At 34.7% G+C, this 26,357-nt stretch overlaps 1 protein-coding gene across 48 annotated transcripts in view; it reads right to left on the minus strand.

Moving 5' to 3' along the window:
* ADGRL3 (adhesion G protein-coupled receptor L3) overlaps positions 1-26,357 on the minus strand; it is an 860,164-nt gene that overhangs the window by 380,624 nt on the left and 453,183 nt on the right. For all 48 annotated transcript variants that reach the window (XM_055385299.2, XM_031010265.3, XM_055385312.2 and 45 more), the window contains one exon: positions 6,876-6,985. In XM_055385299.2, coding sequence (XP_055241274.2) covers positions 6,876-6,985 — 110 coding nt within the window. The remainder of the gene's footprint in view (positions 1-6,875; positions 6,986-26,357) is intronic.

A 26,357-nucleotide genomic window follows, 5' to 3' on the forward strand; every position in this document is an offset into this window, starting at 1 on the left:
CAAAGTGAGAGCAGCAGGAGGCAGGCAAATGCCTAGGCAGATAGGGGTGGGTCCCCAGTGAAACCCCACCTCCAAGCCAAAGACAGTTTAAAGCCTGAAAGCCAAGCTACAAGTTAAATCCTTGGACTGGATTGAGAACTTCCTGTTTGGTGCACTTTCCTCTGATTGATCCCCACCCTTCACCTATTTTACATATAGCTACCCTTTTCTAATTGTTTTTCTACACTGTCATGCCCACCTTTGAGTGTTGTCTTCACTTTAACCTTTTTTGTACACTCACAAAGCAATCAGCATGCACTCCCCATTGTGGGTTCATAAGAGACCCCAGACCCAGACACACGGGGCACTTTCTCATCTTCAGGTACGGGAACCACCCCTGTATCCCCTCATTGCTGAGAGCTTTCCTTTTGCTTAATAAATTTTACTCTACTCACTCTCCAGTGTCCGTGTGGCTAATGCTTCCTCGTTGTGAGACAAGAACTTGAACCTAGCTGAGCTAAAGAGCAGAAAGACCACAACAACAAGCAAAATGCCATTTCTACAAAAAATACAAAAATTACTTGTGTGTGGTGGCATGTGCCTACAGTCCTAGCTACTCTGGAGGCTGAGGTTGGAGGATTGCTTAAGCCAGGGAGGTCCAGGCTGCAGTGAGCAGTGAATGTGCCACAGCACTTCAGCGTGGGTGACAGAGCAAGACCCTGTCTCAAAAAGAAAAAAAAAAATACAGCTCTTGAAGGGTCACCTTCTCTAGAAGAGCATCCATGAAGACCTCTATCCCCACCACCACCACCCTAGTCAAATATCAGCCACTTTGGATCAGTGTGCCTTCTCCGTATATTTCTAATGTGAAATGCTTAATTGCTTAAGCTAACATTGTAAATTTAGGGACTCTAAGCCCCACTTGACTGAACTCCTTGAAGGATGACAGAATCTTTATCTTGGTTTTTGACCCCTAATATTTTATTATAGTGCCTGGTATGCAGTAGGTACTCAATACATGGTGAATGAAAGGAAGATAAAAGAAGGTCTCACAAGCAAGTAATATAATCTAGTTGAGAATAACTTCCATGCACATGTGAAGCAGTTCAACAAAGGTAGGGAGTTTATGACTAGAACCTGTAAGAAAGTATACTTGCTGGGCACAGTGGCTCATGCCTGTAATCCCAGCACTTTGGGAGGCCTAGGCGGGAAGATTGCTTAAGACAGAAAGATTGCTTTGAGACCAGCCTGGGAAACATAGTGAGACCCTAGGTCTACAAAAAAAAAAAAAAAAAATTAAAGAAAGAAAGTAACTCCAGCTATGCTTCCTATTTTCTAAACAGAATGATGATAGCAACATATATGAATATGCAATATTTTTGGCATATAAGCAAGGTTTAATTATTAATTAATCATTGGTTCATTTCCCAGACCTTTATGAATCATCTGTTATATAAGATTCTGTGAAGGAGAGATAAATTATTTGGAGGGAAAGAAACTGTGGTAAGGGAGAGAAAGAATGGGAGAGAAGAAAAAAACATTTTGTTGCTCTTGTTATAAATATAATTCTAAAAAATTTATATAGCTGATACAGAGAGAGTAACATTTAAACAAGGGACAATACTTGCTATATTATACAAAGGCATACATAATAATAATAATATGAAAACAGGTGGTTGCTGGTATCATTCTTGAGGATTGCAATCACCAAGTAATTTGGAGAAACTGAAATTTATATAACGTATATTTTTAAAAATAGATCTTTCTTTTGAATTAATAAGGTCTTATTTGCAGACAAGAGTTTTTGTGTTTATCATTCTAGCAATGAATGCAGTACTTTTGGAGAAGCCATTTGACTAAATTTTCTTTCTTCTTCCAGTCCTTCAATACATATTTATTGAATGTCTACTGTATATATGAAGCAGAAAAAGGCACTGAAAAGAAATTAAAATATACCTTGGACATTTTTGTGATCTTTCTAAAATTAAAAATATCAGTTAATTTCAGCACGATGAGTTAAAAATATGTAATTATTTATTTACATAATAGTAACCAAATGTGTACACATTTAAATATGCACTCATTTGGACATTAGTTGCAAAAATGTATTTAATCATTTATAATTAAATATTTAGATTGTTTTAAATGCTAAACGTGTAATACATTTTTCTTTTAGTAAAAATGATGAAACAGTTACATAATTATTTATAAATACCAATCTTCCGATAATGCTCATTTTTCTTGCCTGTTCATAAGGACAATCATGCACACAACTATTCAAATGGCTAATGTGACTAGTGAGAAAGTCTTAAGTGCTATAACAAGGTTGTTTTAATCAGACATTCATTTCTAGTCACTTTCCAAATTGCGTACTTCCCCCCGCAATTTTCTTAGAAAATTCACCATGAGAGAAGATTGCTAGAATAAGTAATATATGCTTTATTGTTCTGAAAAAAAAGAAACAAAGAATTGAAGAGAAAAGCTGGATTGTGAGAGAAGACAAACACCTTTTGAGTGTAATGTGCGTGAAATTGTATGCCTCTGAAGAAAGACAATTTGTCAGCAGGATACAAAGTAAAGATTCTTTGCTCAGAAATACTCTGAGTGGGTGGTTAGTTGTTTTATTGCCTTCTCTCTAATACAAGTCATCCCTGTAACCCTGCTGAATGAAGGCAGCTCTAGATGACACAATTTCAATCTCAAATCAGGTCAGAAGGGAAGCAGGTAGGGTGAGAAGAAGAAGAAAGATGGAAGAACAAAAACGTGGCTTTGGTAAATGTGAGGTTTAACCTCTTGAATATTTGGGTCATCTCCTAGGGAGAAAATATCCACTAAGGAAGAAATCAAACCTGCTAAGAAAATGCAAAGGCTACAAAAGTCATACCGGAACTGAAGTGTGCTAGGAACAGAGAAAAGTATTGATTCATCTGTTCCAAATTTTGTCAGGAAAAGTGTGCCTGTGAACCCAAACAAGAAAAAACAGAACAGAAGTAAGAAGGTAGGACTTAGAAAAGATTAAATATAACTTCAGTGACTCGGAAAAGTAAGTACAAAACACTCAAAGAAGGTGGTCTGAGTAAACAGTTTAAAAACTAACTCTTCTTATTTTCTTCCTCATTGACATCTTTAAAAGTCGTACCATTTGACTCATTCAAGCTAAGATTCCTCTAAAGTTGTCATTGTTCAATTATGTACCTATTTAGTGACTCCTAAAATTCCGTGCAAGAATTATTGCAAGCTTTTCTCAGATACTTTACTTCTCTTATGTGATACAATGAACTTTATTGACTCTGTCTATATTACCTTTAATGCGCTTCATTATTACGTTTTCCTATAAATTTTGTTTTTCTACATTTTGTCCATGAAAAAGTCTCACCTTAAAAATGAATATTGCCATGGAAACACACACACACACACACACACACACACACACGAGTATGTATAAATTAAAAAAAAAAGTTTCTTCTACACATCAATATTAAGAATGAAACATTCATAAATAGTACATATATTACTACAAGCACTAAAGTTTGTGGTCATAAATTCAAAATGGAAATGGATATTACTAAATTGTATAACAAGCAGAACCTAACACTGTTCATTCAGTTATTTAATTCCAATATTAATATTAAATCCTAAGTCTGAAATTTCCCTCACATTAATGAAATAGGGATCTTTTATCAAGAATCATAAAATATAATTAAGCACAAGGATTTTCTCTAATACAGGTAATTAAAAAAGTATTTTACTTAGGAGCCTCATTCTAAAGTGCAAGTAGTATTTTCATGGTACAAACTAGTTACTTCATAAAGGTTTGGGAAAATAAAAGTTCGCAATGATTCAGCTGCTTTAAGAAAAAGGACAAAAACATCTTTAAAATAAACAGGTAAAGGACTAAGAAAAACGACTTGGGCCCTTGAAACACTTTCTTTCACCACATGCCATTAATGTACTGATGAAAATTATGAGTTAAAACTATTATATAAGATTAAATAGCTCGTTAAAATATAAATGAAAAACAATTATGGAGAGAAATACAGCTAGGTTCTTAAGAACAGGTATTAGAAACAGACCCAAATCTAATCTTTGCCATTCTCTAGCTAGTCTACATTTCACATGGGACATTTCACTTCATCTACTGAACTTCAGTTTCCTCTTCAGAAAAATGGTGATACACGTAACAAGGAGGATCTTGTAAAAATTAAATGGCCTATGCATGTAAACATTATCCACGTAGAAAATGGCATGTGGTTAAGTGTCAATAAACTACAACTATTTTAAATAAGTAAATCTTTTCATCATTAAAGAGTCATTAATTTTATGCTTAAGAAAAGAAAAATAGCTGAGTGTTGTTATAAATCAGAATTTATTAACAGATCAGGGAAGGTCTACAAGGTGAGATCCAGGAAAAGGACCTAGCTTTTTGTTAAGTAATCAGACTGTATTCTAAATCCAATGATATAGTTTGCATGTGTGTCCCCTCCAAATCTCATGTTGAAATGTGACCTCCAGTGTTGGAGATGGGCCACGCAGGATATATTTGTGTTATGGGGGCAGATCCCTCATAAATGGCTTGAAGGCCTCCCTGTGGTAATGAATTCACATGAGAACTGGTTATTAAATAGTCTAGGAGCTCCCTTTATTGCCATATGAGGTAACTGCTCCCCCTTCACCTTATACCATGAGTAAAATCTCCCTGAGGCCTCACCAGAAGCCGAGTAGATGCTGGTGCTATGCTTGTACAGCCTGCAGAATCGTGAGCCAAATAAACCTCTTTTCTTACTAAATTACCCAGTCTGAGGTATTCCTTTATAGCAACACAAAACAGACTAACAAAAACACCCATGCTCTCAGATCTCTGGTTGTCTTTCTCCTAAACCAATCTACCTTTCAAATGATCACTATAGTTTATTTTATGATTTATACTTTCTTTTGGATTATTTTCTTTTCAAATCATGTTAAGTTTATTAAATGAATTCCAATTCTGCATTATACTTTTAACTGAAACATACTCCAGATAATTTAAACAGACACGATCAGGCTACAACGTATAAATTAAACCAGTGTATAAACTGGCAAGTGAGTATATCTGAGTGTATAATTCTTATTTAATAAAATTATTAGATAAATATTTTGATATAATATTTCTAAGGCAGGCAGTAAACTTTCAGGATTATCAGAACTCTCTAAATATAGGACATTAAGGAACCAACTTGCCAATCTCTGAAAATTTATGAGAGAAAGGAAATCTGTGGTAAACTATAATCCTTTTATGTAAAAGTGTATGAGCAAGTTCTTATTTATATTAAAGTGATTTAAGTAGATGATATTTCAGAATGAGTTTGGCAGAAGATTTTGAAGTGGCTATCCTCAAAGACATTTTAAAGTAATACAGGAAATTGAAGAGACAGCTGTGAAATTCTTTAATTAAAAAAAATGATAAAATCTACAATCTGAAATTTTACTTCAGCTTTTATATTTCAAAATATGAACATAAAAATATGAATGTAAGTTGCCTAAAACTGTCTTTAAAATCAAGGTGTGTAACTTATTTTTAAATAAAATTCCATGATAGAACAGGAGTCTTTATAGTTCACAAAGGTCTTATTATGCAACCCAAGTATAATTGTCCCAATTCCAGGATGGTTTACAAATTTTATTTCCTTAAAATATCACTAGTGAACAATAATCGTCAGTAGGGGCTTTACCTTTTCATAGAAGGGCCTATAGAGATAACAATATAAGAAGCATAACCTAAATGAGATAGCAATAAATCCTGTACTCTGAGGCTTTTTCATAACAATGAAGATCAGCTTATAAAACTTCACAAGATAAACTTTCTCTAATCATTCATTCTATAAATGAAGCTGAATGAAATTTTCTCTGAATTGTTTTCACTATTATTTTAAATTTCAATTCTTCTCTTATTGGCCAAATTTCTATTACTGAAGTATTTATACTTCCAGCTCATGAGTAATGTCCTGCTTCTTTAATAAGCGTGAATGAGGAAAGCCTAGAACTATCTTTACAAAAGTAAACTTGCTGATCCCCAGATACTTTGCTTCTTATGAAACATCAAAGGAAGTTGAAACCTAGGATTTGTTTATGATCCCAGGTGTTTTCTATCTCTGGGATAAGCTGAATATCTATTATGAGAATACATAATTTCCTGAGTGATTTTCACCAAGAATCTCATAAATAATTAACGAGTTAGACATAAAAATTGTTTTGAGATGGTGATTCTTATTTTGAGTGGGAAAGTCAGAAAACGTTTCATTTTAGATTTTTTTATTCTTCATTATTCCTGAAGAAAAGACATGTTGTTGGCATATACCGTATCTGATAAAAACATTGCAAAGACATACTTCTTAAAGCTGTAAAACATATAGTCTGAAGAGTACTTCAAGTTCTTTTCATCTTTATTTTTTCTTTCTGGTCTACTCCTTCCGGATGAATGTATTTCTAATTCTCAAAATGTTGACAGCAGATGAAGCTTAGATATAATTCTATCAAATTCAAAATGTATCAACTGCTATACATTACATATAAAATTGTATTGCTCATTTTCACCTCTTATCTGCTTGGACCTGGAGAATTGGTATAACACTCCCCCAACCTTTTTCTAAATGTTTTATATTCTTGCATTAATTAAGAAAAGTGTGTTAGAACAGGTATTCATATACAGAAATAATCACAAGTAAATGCCGTAGGAGAGGGTAGGCAATATCTAATTCTTCTGATGGCAGGGAGGGTCTGTGATTCTCAAAAATTAATATTAGCCAATTTTTTCATTTAATTTATGTGATTTATGTTTTCATAGAGAATATTTGTCAATGCATGCAAAACACAGTTTAATATCTTTTCTCTTTCCAAGAAAAGTATAGGAATATACATACTGTAAGGGACACATTCATACTGCACTTCAAGGTATTTATAGGTTCCTGGACACGGGTCTGGAAAAACATCAGGACCTGCCACCACTGCACACTGGGTTCTGTTATTGCATCTGAAGTCAAAAGAAAGGAAAAGAAGTAGTAAGCTTATGCAAAGTTAAATTATTATCAACATCAACACTAATTTTATTTTAGTTCCTGTTATACAGATTTGAATAAGGTTTTGCTTAATTTGGGGCTTTAGGCCTATTAAGAAAATATCTGTAGTACACTTTTTAGAAACTACACATTAAAATGAATCTATTCAGCTTGCTCATATTAGCTAATTTAATATTTGGTTGAATACGGCATAATTTCTAGTTAGAAGTTAAATATTGCTGAAGCAACACTAACTGGTCCACAGGATATTGCCAACGTGAACACAAGTAGGAAAGACTATTTGATAGGAAAGACTCACTCCAGTACAAAAAAAAAAAGTATTTTAGAAAATATAACCACAGAGTTTATTAGGCAGTTGTAAAATAAATTCACTGACGATGATGACATTCATTTTAAAGGTATGAAAAGTGGTATTGAAAAGCTTTATCTGAGCCTAACAAATTAGTAAAAAGTTAATATTTAAATGTTAAAATGGATATTTGAATTTATTTTGTAAAAATTAATATAATATTACTACTTATTAAAACCACTTTAGGAATTAACTGTCATGTTCCTTTTGTTCAGCCAAATAATGATACAATCCTCGTGGATTACTTATCACAAAGGTCAAAATCTTATAAAATAATTAATTTAAATTTATAAAAAGAATAATGATATACCACTATTAAACCATAAATATAAGATGGAACTGGAGGTTATCATGTTCAGTGAAATAAGACAGGTACAGAAAGACAAACTTTGCATGTTCTTATTTATGAGAGCCATCAAACCCATGGAGCTGTAGGGTAGAAAGATGGTTACCAGAGGCTGGGAACGGAGTGAGGGGTAGGGAGGGGAGGAAGTGAAGAATGTTCCTGGGTACAAGAATGGTTAGAAAGAATGAATAAGCCCTAGTATCTGATAGCACAATTGGGTGACTGCAGTCAAACGTAATTTAATTGTACATTTAAAAATAAAAGAGTGTAAATGGATTGTTTGTAGCACAAAGGATAAATGCTTGAGGTGATGAATATCCCATTCACCCTGATGTGATTATTACACATCACATGCCTTTTTCAAAATATCTCATGTTCCCATAAATATACACATCGACTATGTTCCCACAAAAATAAATAAATAAATAAATAAATAAATAAATAAATAAATAAATAAATAAATAAAACTTTCTAAGCCACAGGAAAAAAAAGCATGAATACAAACTTGGGCACTTTTGTGGCAATTAGGCTAAACAAATCTGAATTGATTAATTCATGGGGAAAAACAAACATGTTGAAATTAATTATAATTCTGAAAAAGATACCCATACTCACAGTGGACTAATTACTGTGAATTTCACTCAGAAACGTTCTAAATTCAAAAATTTATCCTTAAGTATATTGTCTATAAAAAGCTAATGGTTTTTCCTACCCATAATATTGGCACTAAGTCTATAACATGAGATACTCTAATTATTCTCTGTGTTTTATGTTCTTGTTTATTCAGCTCAGAAATATAATACCTCAGGGCTAGATTCTTCTGTTAATTCCTTAAGGAGATGTTCTGTTCTCTGATGTGACCTCAGAATACTTGCAAGGATACTGGCAACATAAAGAGCATCTAGAGCAGAACTCACTTTGATTTAGTGTAAAAATACGTTGTGTTTACCTGAGGCTACCATTTGTCAGGCTTAATGAGGGTTTTATTTAGTTCCTAAATTTGATTCATTAATGAATGTCTGGAGCTGAAAAATATATTCTGTGTTATCAGTGAAAGGCGAATAAAAGCTAATACTCCATACTCATCAGGCAATTTAGCATAACAGCTAATCCTGAGGGTTAACAAGTTGTAAGGATTTTCTATGTCAGAGGCTGATGATCAGACAAATGTATAATAACCTTAAGGTAAATGTGGCTGTCCTCACACATGCACCACAAATATGTTATCTTGATGTTTTGATGTACTCACACCTTCTTAAAATAGTAGATCTTTTGTATTACCAAGAAATTATTTGAAGAAGCTCTTCAAGTCAAGTGACATGTTTTTAGCAATTAAAACAATATAATTTTCACATTACACCTTGAATATACAACCTCATAAATCCACCTCAAGTTTTTAATACAGTAGGCAGGGATATGAACTCATAAAGTTATTTTTGTATTTGTTATAGAAAAATTAGCAATTATCAGGAACACATTCAAAGTAGACATAATGGAAAAGTGGCACTATAAAATTTAATATAATGTAAATATTCTGTAAATGTAATATTAATTCTGATGTGTGAATATTTATACATATCTCCTTTTCTTCCTATCTTGGTCTATAGTCATTTTATTCCCTATTATTAACCTTTTTAATTACCATAGCTCTAATTTTAAAAAATGTATTTAGAAGCAATATCTATTCTTGTAATTTTCAGGTATAAACAGGCAACTGTAAATATTTTATTTAAATAATCAATGTACGATATAAACAGATCAGCTTACTACTCATTTCTGACCAGAGCATAATAGTTAAAATTTACAATTATGGAAGAATATGTTGCACAGAAAGTTGTGTTGAATCAATAGGGATTTCAAATGGTTATGTTTATATAGATTAGATTAGAAAACATAACCTGGAGTCTATACACATCTATCTATCTATCTATCTAAAAATGCATCGACAAATTTACATATTATATATTATGAAGTTGTAAATTACTAATTATTTATCTATATGTAAGAAAATTATAAAAGCAACGATCTGTTGTAAATATTAGTTACCATTGTGAGTTCCAAATAGCTTATTTGATATTAACCGAAGACGAGTCAAGAAAGCCTTCTAATTAATGAGATAGTGTCTGTTCAGTGGTATATAAAACAAAAAATGTTATGCCTATAATATATTTATAGTCATTATCATCATTGTTCTATATAAAACAGCAGTAATTTATAACATTCACCTTTCAAAATAATTTATGATTCTATTACTATGTTTATATCAAAAGTTCATTATAAATTATGACTATTAAAAAATAAAATGGAAAAAGGTAGATTCAATCTCTGGAATACTATTTTTATATAGGATACATTATAATATTGATTGTTTAAAAACTAGCTATATTTTGAAAACAGGAGTTTAAAGATTCTGTCCTTTACTTCGCTTTCTTTTTTTAAATGACTTCAGTTACTGTGAGTTAAAATGAAATTAAGATATAATTAAAGATTTGTAAACAATTTAGTCCACAAAGACTCCTTTTATAGTTATTTCAAAATTTTTAAAAGTAAATTCATTCTAAAATACTATAGATGAAAAAAGTGAGATAAAGTAATCTAATGTTCTCAAATGCTTTAGTTTCATTGTTTATTTTTAATGTAAACATAAATTAAAAACATGCTTTTCGGTATCCCTCTTACCTAATGTTTTGATATATCTTTACAATGTAAAATGATTACCACAATAAAGCTAATTAACATATTCATCATCTTACAGTTATCTTTTACTGTGTTGTAAAAGTATATAATACAGTATTGTTAACTGTGGTTACCAGGCTGTACATTAGATTTCCAGAATTTACTCATTCTGCATTACTGAAACTTTGCCCCCTTTGATCGACATCTCCCGATTTCTCCTATCTCCATAGCTTCTGGAAACTACCATTCTACTTTCTGCTTCTAGAAGTTTGACTTTCTTAGATTCCACATATAAGAGGGATCGAATAGTATTTGTCTTTTGATGTCTCACTTATTTCATCTAGCATAATGTCCTCCAGGTTCATACATGTTATCACAAATGACAAGAGTTTCCTTCATTTTTAAGGCTGAATAATATTCCATTATATATTTATGTATACCACATTTACTTTTTATCTATTCATCTGCTGATGGCAGTTAGGCCAATTCCATTTATCTTATTTATTGTGAACAGTACTGCAAGGAACATGAGACTACAGATATCTCTTAAAGATACTGATTCATTTCTTTTACATATCCATACCCAGAAGTAAGACTACTGGAACATATGGTAGTTCTATTTTTAATTTTTTGAAGTACCTACATACTGTTTTCCATAATGGCTATACCAATTCACATTTCCATCAATAGTATACAAGGATTCTCTTCCCTCTACATTGTCATCAACACTTATCTTTTGTCTTTTTGAACATAACCCTTCTAACAGGTATGCAGTGATATCTCATTGTGTGGTTTTGATTCACATTTCCCTGACGATTAGTGAAGTTGAGCACTTTTTAATATATCTATTGGCCATTTGTCTTCTTTCAAGAAATATTTATCATGTTTCATTGTTGATAGACTGATTCCACTTTTAAATTAGGTTATTTGTTTTCTTGCTATTGAGGTGTTTAAATTCCTGATATACACTGGATATCAACCCCTAAATAAACGTGTAGACCAATGGTACAGAATAGATAGCCCGGAAATTAATCCACATGTTTATGGTCAATTAATTTTCAACAAATGTGCCAAGAATACACAATGAGGAAAGGACTGACTCTTCAATAAAGGAGGCTGGGGAAACTGGATATCTACATGAAGAAGAAAGAAATGGGATCTCTATCCTACATGATATAAAAAGCCAACTCAAAACGGATTAAAGATTTACATGTAAAACCTAAAACTATAAAACTATTAGAAGAAAACATAGGTAAAAACCTTCTTAAAATTGATCTGGGCAATTTTGGGGGAATATGAGCCCAGAAGCACAGGTCAAAAAGCAAAAATAAACAAATTGTAGTGCATCTAACTACAAAGCTTCTGTACAGCAAATAAAACAATTAACCAAGTGAGGACGCAAGCTACAGAACGGGAGAAAATACTTTTAAACCTATTTGTCACTTCTTTCTGAGATGAATAATGCTACCCTCAATTTTACAGAAGATGGAATTGGAATAGAGATGTTAAATGGCTTTTCAGACTCTCAGTAATCAAATAATAGTCAGTGGAGTCCAGAACAGTGGCCTGAAAATCATGATACTGCTGTCTTGTGGGAGAATGAGTCATACATTTCATGGTCACTCTGGGACCCTGATTTAATTCACCCTGACCTGATCAGTTCTCAAGAGTACTATGATGATCTGATGAAATAAAGACCATCTGTGAAATATCTGAGTGCCCCAGAATTCATTCAGTCATGATGTAGATCAGGCATTATATAACCAGGCCCTCACAATTCAAATTGGCATACAGAAATTGAAAAGAGAAATTTCAGAGCATAGTAATAATATGATGCATATTTATTTATACATAGACTTTTCTGCAATCAAAAAGATATGCAATTTTAATTTAACCCACATATAAACCTCCGATTTACATGTAACTGTCACCTATTGATCAGGTTCAATAAATGTTAGTTAATATGTTGAGTTCTATTAGCTATTAGCACTAATTTTAAAGCAATATTGTTTAATTCAAGAATGTCATATGATGACCGTCATAGAAGATACACATCTTCCCAAATCACAGGATTAGTGTTAGGAAAGATAATCATTTACTGTTAATTTGTCCATTTCAACATGGTTCATTGCAGTTTAAGTGAAGTAAGTGTGACAATGAAAAAGTCATTTGTGGGTAAACTTTTCCTCTATTTGCCACAACATAGAGCACCATATAGTAAAAATGATATTGCTGGATTTACATGCATATTGACTATTCAAATAATTAGCCTATTTTTTCCTGCTAATTTCAGTAAAATCGAGAGAGGAGGCAGGTAAGGGCTGTTTAGGCAGATAGAGAGGGAGAGTCTCAGAAGGGGGACAATGCCTGCAAGAACACACCTGTACCACCCCTGTTATGTAGCTAGCAGGAGGGAATGTGGTTAAGAACTTCCTGTTATACCAAAATGCTTGCTCAGAAAGGACTTTCTAGTTGCCAGTGCAGGCACAGACAAGGACCGAGGACATCCTACAATGACCCTGAACTCCTTATAATTCTATGAGCATTGTGACTTTTGTCCTTCTGTGGGTTTCATTTAGGCACTCATGGGTAATCAAGATGGAGTTACTATGGCCAACCCCAGGCATACACAAACACAACACCCCTGGAGGGAACTTTACCTCTCCCATTAAGGCAGAACCCACAGAAGACTCTTTTTCTGACACATAAAAGACCTAGAGCTCAGCATCATTTTTTACAACCATCTTTGGGTCCTCTCTTGCTGCTGAGAGCTTTTCTGTCACTTAATAAATCCCACTCTGCCTTACTCACTCTCTGGTGTTTACATGCCTTATTCTTCTTGGTCATGGGACAAGAATTTGGACCTTGCTAAACTAAGGTGTAAGAAGATGGCAACAAAATGGTGTTTCTTTCACTTCCATTATACAGACAAAAATTAGCAGCCCACTATCTCATGTTCGATTATAACATACTTGTGCATGAAGCATATAAAAATAAGCCTTAAACATAACTATATTTTTAAAAATTCTCACATAATAGACATATAAAGATGATATTAGTTGATTGCACAGCACTATAGATCTAACATGGTATCATTAAAATAATATATATTTTTTTTTGAGAGAAGTCTTGCTCTGTCACCAAGTTGGAGTGCAGTGGTGTGATCTCAGCTCACTGCAACCTCCAACTCCTGGATTCAAGAGATTCTCCTGCCTCAGCCTCCTGAATAGCTGGGACTCAAGGTGCGCGACACCACACTTGGCTTATTTTTGTATTTTTAGTACAGATGGGGTTTCACCATGTTGGCCAGGATGGTCTCGATCTCTTGACCTCATGATCCACCCGCCTCGGCCTCCCAGAGTGCTGGGATTACAGGCATGAGCCACTGCACCCAGCCTAAAATAATTTAAGTGAAATATTGTAGTGTTTACTACATTACTGGGAATGTAATTCACAGGGGTTCTAGGTTAATAAACCCTTCGATCGTGAATGTTTATCACATTCTAAAGTCAGTGTACACAAACAAACGATTCCTCAGAATGCTAAGAAACTTTTTAAATGAAGTTTTAGTCATGTATAAAACTCCACTGAAAAGCACTGACTTTTTAAAGACAGGATAGGATAATGTTAAAAAAGAGTGCCTTGTGCCTTTTTGTTAGCAAAATTAATCATATGAGTTTATATTAGCACTTATTAAATAATATTATACAAAAGCATGTGCTATGCAAAAACACATATCCACTTAGTATACCCAAGAAGTTCATAGCATCTAACAGATGATAAATCAGTGCATGATTCATATAGGAAGATGGAATTATTCTCCAAGAGAAAAATATTTTACAGATATCTTGTAATTTAAAAAGCCACATCATATTATATTAATGTTTAAAATCTCAAAATAGTTTAGGTGATCACAGTAACTATGGGTTTTTAGTTCTCAGGATGGAATGCAGCAATAGAAGAAAACATAAATAGATGCATATATCAGTAGTATTTTGCTCAATGTCAATCAACTGAACAATTCTCTATTTTCCTCCTCAAGACAGTAGTTTCCTTATTTTCTACTGCGTGTCATCCTAAGACTTGCTTAAATGACATTCATTCTGAACTTAGAAGACCAAAAAAGATGAGACAACTATCTAATGGTAGAAAACATATATGTAGGTCATAAAGAGAATCAACTAGATTTCAAATAAAAAGAGACTAAATGGCCATGAAATAAAAACATTAATCATGATTAAAAATAAAAGAAGTTCTCCCATATATATATTGTAGCCATACATTCAGCATTTATTAAAAAGTTTAATGACGTTGTCCACTTACAATTTAAGGGGCAATTTAAGAAGAGTTATAAAAGTAATAAGACTCTTAATCTGGCATTTAAAAAAAATTTTTTTGAGACAGGGTCTCACCGCATTGTCCAGGCTGGAGTGCAGTGGTATGATCTTAACTCACTGCATCTTCGATCTCTGCAGCTCAAGCTATCCTCTTACTTCAGCCTCCCGAATAACTGGGACCACAGGTACACATAACCATGCCCACCTAATTGTATTTACTTTTTGTAGAGATGAGGTCTCACTGTGTTACCTAGGCTGGTCTCAAACTCCTGGGCTCAAGCGATCCTCCCACCTCAGCCTCTCGAGTGTTGGAATTACAAGCGTGAGCCACTGTGCCAGGCCTCCATTTTTTTTTTTTGAGAAAATTGTTTGTAAATCATAAACTAAAAGTACTATAGGATATTTCAGAGGACATTATGCCAATGCATGTAAATGAAGATCTGTGATTCATAAAGTGATTCTCTAGCTCCAATTCTTTCATTTCCTATATTCTTTTATATGTTACTTCAATGAACATTCCTTTACCTTAAAGAAATATAATTTGAATCCAGCAAGTGACAATATAACCAAAGAGATGAGTAAGGAAGAGTGTGGAACCTAGGATATTGTATTCGTTTTTTCTGTTGCTTCTATATCAAACTACCACTAACTTAAAGGCTTAAAAGAATGCAACTTAATTATCTTATAGTTGTGAAGGTCAGAAGACCAAAATAAATCTTGCTAAAACCAAGATGCTGGCATGGTTTGTTTCATAAGGAAGCTTTGGGGAAAATCTGTTTCTTTCCTTTTTTCTAGACTCTAGAGGCTGTGCCCTCATTCTTCGGCTTGTGGCCCCACAACACAGCACCTTTTCTTCCTCATTTCTAAAGTCACATCACATTTTCCCTCTTCTAATCTTCCTATGCCCCTCTTAAAAGGACCCATGTGATTACATTTATGGCCCACCTTGATAATCCAAGATAATCAGCTCATCTCAAAAGCCATAAAGTTTCATCATATATGAAAAGTCCCTTTAGCCATATAAGATAACATTCACAGGTTATGGAGAAGATCATAGTTCAAATATCAGGGTGGGGTGGGGGCCATTATTCATCCTAACACATGTTAAGTAAAAAGACATATTGAAAACAGTGTCTCTTGGGGTGGGCACCTTGAAATCTGACCTAGTAAGATGCATGTCATTGCCAAGGAGCATGGCTAAAGTGGTCATTATTCCTGTGATGTACACTTATTTTTCTTAAAAGGCATGTAAGCCACATTTATACATATTATCCTCTAGTACAAATAAATGTTTTGACTTTAATTTGGTTAAAAGATTATGTTTGTTTGTTTGCTTTTATCACAATGAAGTTCTCAGCATACAAAGCATATTGCTATAGATGACAGAAATTGAGCTATATTTTAGGTGACCAAGAAAGGTAAACTTTTAAAGCATTTTATGGAAATTGGAATGTATTTTCAATTTGGACTTACATAAAACCTCATAAAATGTGAAATATCAAACATTGAGAAATTTTTAACCAAATCCACTGATTATATTAATGTTTCAGTGTTACTATGTTTTTCTAGAAACAAATGAAAAATGACTCATGTTGATGGACTGAAATAAATCATTTTATTCCGACAAAATACAATTTATGAATTCTCTACCGTATTACAAGATCTTATTTGCCTATGCTCTAAAAATTTTCAGTGGCAATTTAAAAAAATACTAACTTCTTTTGATTTTCTTACTATAAATGTATATTTATAAATGTATGAATCTTAAAGGCTTATTCCTAGGAATATATAAAATTGGCTTAATAATATTCTGAAAATGTAGAAATGTGTTTGAAAATGTGGTAATCTTGCAATGAAGTCTAATTTCCAAATACTCCACCTCTGGACAATATTTGATAAAACAAATTATCATATTCATCAGTCAACATCCATAGAATATTTCACAGAGCCCATTCCAAAAATAAAATGATTAGCTATGTCAGACACATGAGTAAAATTCATAGAACGATGCATCCAAAATAAATGGAAATGTGCTTTTAAAATTAACAAGTTCACATACATTGCTTGGAAAAGCATTTCAGCCCTGGCTTCTGTACCAGTGATTTCTAAGCTGTAATCTTTCACTAGTTAAATGCTTTATCAATAGGCAGATAAAATGGTAAAAGATTTTCATTTAAAAATAAGTGGAAGACATCTATATTCATGTATTACTATCTACTTGTAGCAGCATTTTATTGCTGAATATTCTTTATTTGTATGTATGGTTAACCAAATGAGTTGGAGTATGTACCTGAATTCATTATCTGAAAGTGCAGCAAATAAAGATATTGCTTATTTTCACCTAATATAAGGGAGCAATATGTTATATGCACCTTATATATTGCATATGTTATATAATATACTACTTTATTTCTCTTAAGTTAAAACAATGTGCATTTCACTGTGAGTTAGTTAGGATATTACTATCTGAATCCATTTTACCAGACCACTTACTATTCTACTCTTTTTTCCTTTCTTTTTTTTTTTTTTCATCTGGGACAGATTTAATTCATTATACTTCAATGGAGTGCTGTAAGGCATTCTTTTCTTTTCTGAGCAACAAAAATGTCCTCTCCGCATGACTGGGCTGAGACAAGGAATGTCATACTGAATCACTTAGTTAAGACATTTTTCTTTCAATATGTGATATTTCCAAGTCAAATGACTTATGTATGTTTGAAAAAAGGAGAAACAGAATCAAACCTTTAGAAAGAGAAATGGAAAGAAAAGGAACTTTTACTAATCCTAGATATTGAAGTCAAGTTACATGAAAGCCTTTAAAAAGAAAAACATAAGATGAGCTAGGAAAAATGGCTTTGACTTCCTCATATTTGCTTGTAATAAAGTTGTAAACAAAAGCGAAGGAATAACTGTGTGCCTGTGTGTGTCTGTGTGTGTGCATATATACTTAGCTGTTAAAAAAGAAAAAAGTACCAAAACAGGAATACACAACAGAGGGAAATGAAGTCTGGCACCTACCTCTGTCATCTACAGATTTTTGAAGAGTGCAGTAGTAAGTTACACTACATAAAATAATCTTAGTTGTCTTCATGCTTTATAACAATAATGTAACAGACATGGCATAGCATAAAAATCCATGAAGCAGAGCTCACAAATGCCAGTGACTGAAGACAAATAAATCTCAAGGGCCCCTTTCTCTATACATGTTTTATCTCCCACTTGGTACTGAGGCTAGTCAGGCTGACTCTGATGTATTAAGTCAGGCAATGACTTTAGAGAGACTCATCTCAATCCTGTATCCTACTGCTTCAATTTATGGTATCACCAGTAAGCAATAAATAGAAATGTGATGGCATTTCTATTTATATCAGAATGCTTTAGACAAAAACCAGCAAATGTAAATAAAAGTTTCTTAAAAATAAGAATGATATCATTTTGCGTATTAAAAATTGAAAGGTGGGTTGGTTCTAAGTTGATTAATTCAGAGATTTAACCAGAGTCATTCCCATGGCTTGGATTTTATGAAATTCTCTTGGATTTTTCTTATGGTCTTAAGATGGTTAAGATGGTTACTGAATTTCCAGGTATTACTTGGAGATGATAACATAATCAGAAGAAATTAAAGCTCTACCATGTTTTTGTTTGTTTGTTTTTGTTTTCGTTTTTGTTTTTAAGACGGAGTTTCGCTTTGTCACCCAGGCTAAAGTGCAATGGTGCAATCTCGGCTCACTGCAGCCTCTGCCTCCCAGGTTCACCCAATTCCCTTGCCTCAGCCTCCAGAGTAGCTGACACTACAGATATCCGCCACCATGTCCAGCTAATTTTTTGTATTTTTAGTAGAGACTGGGTTTCACCATGTGGCCAGGCTGGTCTTGAACTCTTGACCTCTGGTGATCCACCCGACTCGGCCTCCCACAGTGCTGGAATTACAGGCGGGAGCCACCGCGCCCGGCAGTTCTGCCGTTTAAAGAGTAAGAATATTCTACACATAAATCATTCAGAAGACTACCCCTAAAGAACATTGGCCACATGAGTCACTGCCTATGGCATGACAACATATTTATGCCTAAAATAATCACATAAGGGGAATGATGTTTACACGATCATCTTAGGACCTGAGAGGCATGCAGTTGCCTCTTAAGGACCTGGCTACCTAAAGGAGATGGAACAAATAGGATTTTTCTAGCAAGGAAGAAGAGGATGGGGGTTAGAGGATGGGTTTGTGGTAGGCAAACAACATTATATTACACAACATTCTCTCAAGTTCCCCTGTCTAATGAAAAGTACTTCATATTTAAGATACTATAAAATTTGTACCACAATAACTAAGCACAAAAATAAACCTGAACTCTATAAAAAATATGTTTTCAGACTTTAAGAACAAATATTTTACTTTAAATGTATATGATATGAGGCATTTTAGTGTATAGTCTGATTAAATACATTAAAATGAATCCCCACTATGTGATCTTAGAAAGACATTAAAATGAGGCAACTCTTCCTTTATTGACCTGAAAAGAAAATCCATATTGAAATTTAAAATGAAAAAATTAAAAAAAAGTATTGTAGCTGTATGCATGTATAAAGGTAGAGAATGGCATGAACATATCTATAGCAACAGTGATTATCACTGAGGTGTAGGATAATTGTGATTTTCAGTTTCTTAATACTTTTTCTCCTTTTTTTATTAAAACAAATTGAAGTTATTATTTCTTGATTATTCCAAACCACATTTAAAATTTAAAGAGGATGATATTCTTTCAGGACTATCTGAATTAACAACTCCATATTCTGATAAAATTTAATGCTTTAAAAAATTTTACATATTTTACATAACACCTACAGAATGCAGCTTTCATAGAAGTCATTTTTTTCTGTAATATTTACCAATAGTTTCTCATATATTTACTACATATCTCTTTGCCCCCAAAACATTACATTTGTTTTCAGTACTGAGCCTCTTTTTAGGGATACTGTGCAGGTATAGATCACCTAGGATGTCTGGCATGAGGGGAATCCAGCTTGTCACATGCCTAGGAAGCCAGAACATATCATACACAAATGGATGACATCTGTTCAGTTGCTATAGGCCTTAAGATGATAACTGTGTTAGTTGACCTGTGTTAGAATGACTCTGATGACAACTTATGACATCTTGTAATAAGAGCAGACATTGTCTTCAGGGGGTGTTTCACATTTTTCTTTTTCAAAATTGTGGTTTTTATTTCATATAAAACATAGTAAAATGGAACTATAATACTCAATCCTAAACAATGAATTATCTGAAACATAGTCTTCATAACTTACACATGACTGAGAAAACCACCAACGTTTTAAAGTTTAGTTGAAAAAGGGAAAAAATTTGGTATTGTCACGGGAGCCTTGGGATGTCGCTTTCCCATACAGAAACCTCTGTAGCCGGTGGCATGTTTGCCCGAGTTTTGCTCCGGCCTGCTGGGTTCATTCCTCCCACTTGACCTGGCAGGCTGCACTCAGCTTGTGCTACTGGCCTAGATCCCACACCTGCCTAGGGTGAGCCAGGCGCAGAGTGGTGAGGGGTCTGTGAGCAAGTGAGCAAAGGGTCCATCTGCTGCACACCACCAGGCACACCGGCTGTGGTGGGGTAGGCACCTTTGGGCAGCAGCACAGGTGCCAGCTCCCAGCGAGGCTGTAGTGGACCAGGCATAGTACAAACAGCTTCTACGGCTGGCATCTACGGCTGGCATTGGAGAATGCAGTTTCTGCTGGAATCCAGAAACTTGGAGATGCCATGAACTGCAGAGCTCCAAAGAAGGTGTCACAGCCCTGGCTCAGGGAGCTCCTAGGTCTGGGCTCTCTGAAGGGCCACAGCTATTCTCACCTTCTCTCTTCTCTCCTTCCCATCACCCACAATGTAGTGAGCAAGGAGTGTCTTTCAGCCCTGCTTGTGTTACAGCTGTTTCAGCCCTGCCATTTGGAGGGTCCCGAGTTCTTGTCCCATGTTCAGGAAGAATGAGGTACACAGACAAGTGAAGGGTGAGCAAAGCAAAGAGACGCTTTATTGAGTGACAGAACAGCTCAGAGGAGACTCACAGTGGGTCGTTCCTCTCCACAGGCGGGGTGTCCTGATGAATATTCTGCTTTCAGCAGAGAGGAGACCCACAGTGGGTAGCCCCTCTCCACAAGCAAGGTGTCCTGATGAGTGTTCAGCTTTCAGCAGAGAGGAGACCCACAGCGGGTAGCAACTCTCCACAGGCAGGTCATTCCATCGTCTGCCCAAGTCAGGCTGAATCCTAGGGTTTTTACAGGATTGGTCCATGCATGGCCAGAAAAAGCCCCATAAGTTCTCACTCCATTCTGCGGGCAGTCAAGCCCCCAGACCTCAGGCTGTCCTTCGCCTGAAGATGGGGTTTCACTGGGAACCACCCCTTTCCACCCAGAAGCCTGTCGGCCTCCTGCCGCCATTAACCTGCCATCCATGGTGCCCATGGGACACAGGCTGTTCCTGCCAAGGATTGCCTGCAGGCGCACGCTGAGCTACCCTCAGCCCCCACCTTTGGCCTCCCTCCCATGCTCATTGGCACCCAAAGTCTGGAGGGGGCCAAGGCAGCAGGCGGCTGGTATGTCAGTGCTGCCCTGAGTATGCACACACCTGGCTGGGTTGCAACAGCACTCAGGCTTAGCCTAAACTTTGCTCCAAAACTGATGTGAGAAGAGGCCAGGGCGGTGGGAACACACACTTCTAAGCCTGCAGGGGCAAAGGGTCTTCCCAGGCCCCTAAGAGTGCAGTAATGCCTGGGTCCACAATCATGGCTGGGCAGCTACAGCTGTGCCTGGGAGGGCAGGGCTCCTCCTGCGCCCGGCCCTCAGGAACACAGGGATGCTTGGGTCTAGAGCCACGGCTGGGAGGCCGCAGCTTCACACAGGGAGCACGAGGCTCCTGTCCTGCCTCCTCAGAAGGGGGTGGGACTTCCGTCTGTTCCCGGCTCCTGCCAGCTCCGTGGAGCACAGCCCTGGCCTTGCCTCCCCGACTGTAGCTGGCATTATGGCAGTGGCCACTCCAGATTGGCTACCACTGCCTTCACTATTACAACCTGCTTTTCAGAAGTAAGAAGTAACACTTAAAAGAATAAATACAAGGTATTTATTTTCTAGTTTGCCATTTTCAATAATAGGCATTTGTTGCCTCTTCCTGCATTGAGAACAGATAAATAAATACTTAATGAATATTACATAAAATTTGAAGTTTTAGCCGAGGAACTTTTTTAATATTGATCCCAAATAAGATTGCTCATTTTTTGTATTTTATTAGTTTGCTTTATAATTATGAAGTTAAAAATATGAAATATAAAGTATGAAATCAAATGCCTAATGCAATGTTCTGAAAGATATTATAATGAAATATACATGATCTCTACTTTATGTCTTGAACTTCAGAAATAAAATATTAATCATTAATATTGTCATAACACTGTTCTTTCCTTTAATAATTGTTTCCTTTAAAGAGACAAAGTTTCATAAATATTTCTGATAACGAACAACCACACAATGAAAATAATAATATTTGTATGAATACCTACTATGTAGTAGACTTTATTATTCACATATGTTACTTAGAGAATGCTCTGATGTAAGGCTGTGGTTTTCAATCTTTTCAAGAATATAGTCTCCCTTTATTAAGAAACCATAATTCTACTACAGGATAGTAGTTAGAGTTTTATTAGTTTTTGATTGAAAAAGTCAATAATTGAAAGTGATCATTTCATCTTTACTATTTTTAAATGGATCTATTCTGTGTTATTCACAACAGATTGTATGCATATTAAAAAAATGCAATATGTGCAAATGTCAGGATATTGACAATGCTTAAAATGTTAAATAATTTTTAAAAACTCAGTCTAAAGCAAATAGGTTAGATAACATTAGTGAATAAACTCAGAAGTCTACATTTAATATTGTGAGAAACAAGACAAGTTATGTAACCTCTCAAGGCCTTAATATTTACTTAATTGTAATTTTAATCAGTGATTATTTTGAGGTAATAACATATAGGGCAACACAACATATAACCCAGTTGAATATACATATTCAATAAATGATGGGTTACTGAATCTAAGATATATATGATCATACTTAAAAATAGTAAAAAGTAAGTTATTTGAAAAGGTATAAATAAAACAGGGTTTCTAAAGAAAATTGGTCTAATTAACGTTTTTAATTTAGATTCTAAGTAAAATAAAGTGATTACACAGGCAACCAAGTAAAGTATTCTACATCCAAACCACGCAGTTTCATTTTTGATCAATTGGGTTTAATGTGGAAAGTTACTCAGAAGAAAGACACCTCTTAGCACTGTAAAAATCACTTTTCTTCCTTTACACTGGCTCACCATCTACTAAGATTATTAATGCATGGTAATCTTTATATCACTATGTCATTATACTTTATTCATCAACAGCTTAATTAGAGTACTCCTGATTAACAGAGACAAAAATAGGAAACCATTTAGTTAGGGAGAATTGGCCTGTACTTTAAAACCATCTCCATCTCCACATAAACAATATTTTTGGCTTTAAGGGAGATCTCCTTGCAAATAAATAATGACTAAATAAAAATCTATTCATTTAAAATAGATTTAAAAAAGGAATGCATGTGGGTATAGCCAGAGAAAGTATGATTAAAATTACATATATGCCTTAAGAAAAAGATTCTCAATCAAAAGACAATTTTCAAAGTAACAATTGTGCAAGCAAACAACTTTATCCTTCTGAGTTTTACTATACTCATGTAAAACAATAGGGACTGTAACAGAGCTTTACCTCCTTACATCAAAGTTAACATGGTGTGGGAAACTGTAGAGGAAATGTAAATATTTTATAATTACATAGCATCATAATTTCAAAAGAGGTCTCACTGAGGTATGCATACACAAAGAAAGACATTAAAAAGCCTCACACATTTTTCAGGAATATCATTCAACTAAAGCCTAAACTTTTAGATTCCAGCCTCTATAGCATCGTGTTTGGCATTTGGTTAAGGTGTGTTCCACACAAATTCATTTGAGAGTGCTCCCTGAATATCTTTCTCCTCTGTCCCCCCAATATCCAATCAGTCCATATCCTATGTGTGCTCCTCCTAATCTCTGGTGTATCCCTTCTTAACTGGCTTCACTACAGCTTTTTTTTTTTTTTTTTTGTAATCTTCACTTGATTTTCATGACCCAGCCTAGCATGAATACCAGGCTCTTCATAAGTAGTCTCTACTTTCTGATTAAATTGAGTCTCTGGTGGTTCTAAAATGGGAAATGCAAAATATAAATATCTGAAAGTGAATATGTAAGCTATAATTTCTTTCATTTATATTTTATAGATATGCATGAAGAAATTAAGTAATTTCCCCAAGGCTGTATGAACAATGAAGACCCTGGGAAAAGAACTAACTTCTCTTTGTTCTCGATTCAAGGTATTCCTGCTTCCTTTTTCTGAAATAATGGGATAATATAAAGCCGGCTATTAGACATTATGTAACATTTTTAATCTTTGTAATCTTTTGTATCATAAGACCTGTTTTTTAAATAGCAAATTAGATTATTCATTTAATCAACATGTATTAAAAGACTACCATGTGTCCACTGCTGGGAACAAATATATATTAGACATGGGACATGCTTTCAAGAACTCAGTATCTCTTAGAGGGGACAGGCATCTGGACAGGTTATCAGTATATGATAGGTTTAGTGCATCTATGCACAGATGATACGAAAATACGTAAGGGTCACTATTACAGGTTGAATTGTAGTCCCCAAAAAGATATGTTTAAGAGCTAACCTCCAGGACCTCAGAATATGGTGTTACTTAGAAATAAGCTTGTTGCAGATGTAATTAAGATGAGGTCATACTGGAATAGGGTAGGCCCTCAATCCAATTTTACCACTGTCCTTATAAGAAGAGGGAAATTTGGATGCAGATACAGAGACGCACAGGGAGAATGTCATGTGGTAATAGAGGCAGAGATTGGAAAGATGCAGCTGCAAGCCAAAGAATGCTAAGGATTAACAGCCACAACCAAAAGCTAAGAAGAGGCAAACAATGATTCTTCCCTAGAACCTTCTAAAACAGTATCTTGCTGATACCTTAGCACTTCTAGCCGCTAGAACTGTCAAAGTAAATTTATGTTGTTTTAAGCTACCCTGTTTGTGGTACTTTGTTACAACAGCTCTAGGAAACCAACACAGGTCCCTAACCTGGGCAGAGTAAGGGCTTTCAGGGCAGGTTTCCTGAAGGAGGAGACTCCAGAATTGATTGTTAAGGGACAAGTGTCAATCAGCTTGATGAAATGAATGAGGGTAGAAAAGGCATGGCAGGCAGATAAAACGAGAAAGGGAATTGACACAGGATGGTAATGTAGTGATCTGGAGGTCATTGTGCTCTTAGATTAGAAGGCACAGGCTGAGAAGAGAAAACGTTGAAAGGTAAGCAAGGCTCAAATATAGAGATTGTATATAACATATTAATAACTAATAGTTACTAACACACATTCATCACTTTCACTGTGTCCAACACTATGCAATGTGTTTTTCTTACCTTATCTTGTGTAATCTTCAAAATGACTCTACTGGGACCATTTAAGTGAAAAAAACTAAGGCTTAGAGAAATTATGTTATTTATGTAAAAGTTATCCAGCTAATAATTATATGAGCCTGGACTGATATAGCTGATTATATGGAATCATAGAATATGTTATAAGCAAGGAATAATACAGTCTCACTGCTTTTGATCCAGGTAAGCCTGTCATTTTCGTAGAAAATGAATCGGTACAGCACAGGCCTGAAGGCTTAAGGAGCTCATAATGGAGATGGAAAAAATAAGTAAAGTCAAGAAATATTTAAGGTGGAAAATTGGCAAGTCTTAATAATTAGTTGAAATGTCAGGAGTTAAAAGGAGGGAGGGAATAAGGTGGGCTCCAGCTTTGGAATATGAATGGATGGTGGTGCAACCCATGAAGAAAAAGAATACAAAAAGAAGCATAAATTATGGTGGACTGACTTTAGGAAAATGACAAATGAATTACTGGTTGTGTGTTGATTTGCATACAGTAAGAGCACTGAGTTGCTGCTACCAAACCTCCAGTGTCTTTCATCAAGCATTTGATCCTCTGCAATACCATGCTAGAATGTGCCATGGGGGCAGATAGAAGCACTCCTCTCTCTTCCTCTCCAATGTTTATTGCAGTCCCTAAGAGATTTAGTCTAAATCTCAACCTCTGATGTCAAGAGGAATAACTTGGGCATTCATTTGGTTTTCTAACAGATATGTCTGAAATGTTTAGCCCTTTCCAATGCAATATGCATACATTTATAAAATTTGAATGTTTCATTGTTGTTTGCTTTTTTCTCCAAAGCAAGGGGACATTTTCAAAATTATTCAGAAGGCCTTGACTTTCTCAGAAATAAAATTTGAGAAATGGTTCAGGTAACTGTAGTTGGTTAAGTATAGTATTAAAAAGACAATTTTGTTTGTTGACTCTTGGTGTTAAATGAGAATTTTTATATCACCTTAAAAAAACTGAATCTATAGAGAGAACAATACCTATATGAATAAAATTCCCATACTCTCAGATATTGATTTGAGTTACCATTG

The sequence above is a fragment of the Gorilla gorilla genome, chromosome 3, assembly GCF_029281585.2.
Source record: "Gorilla gorilla gorilla isolate KB3781 chromosome 3, NHGRI_mGorGor1-v2.1_pri, whole genome shotgun sequence".
Lineage (NCBI taxonomy): Eukaryota > Metazoa > Chordata > Mammalia > Primates > Hominidae > Gorilla > Gorilla gorilla.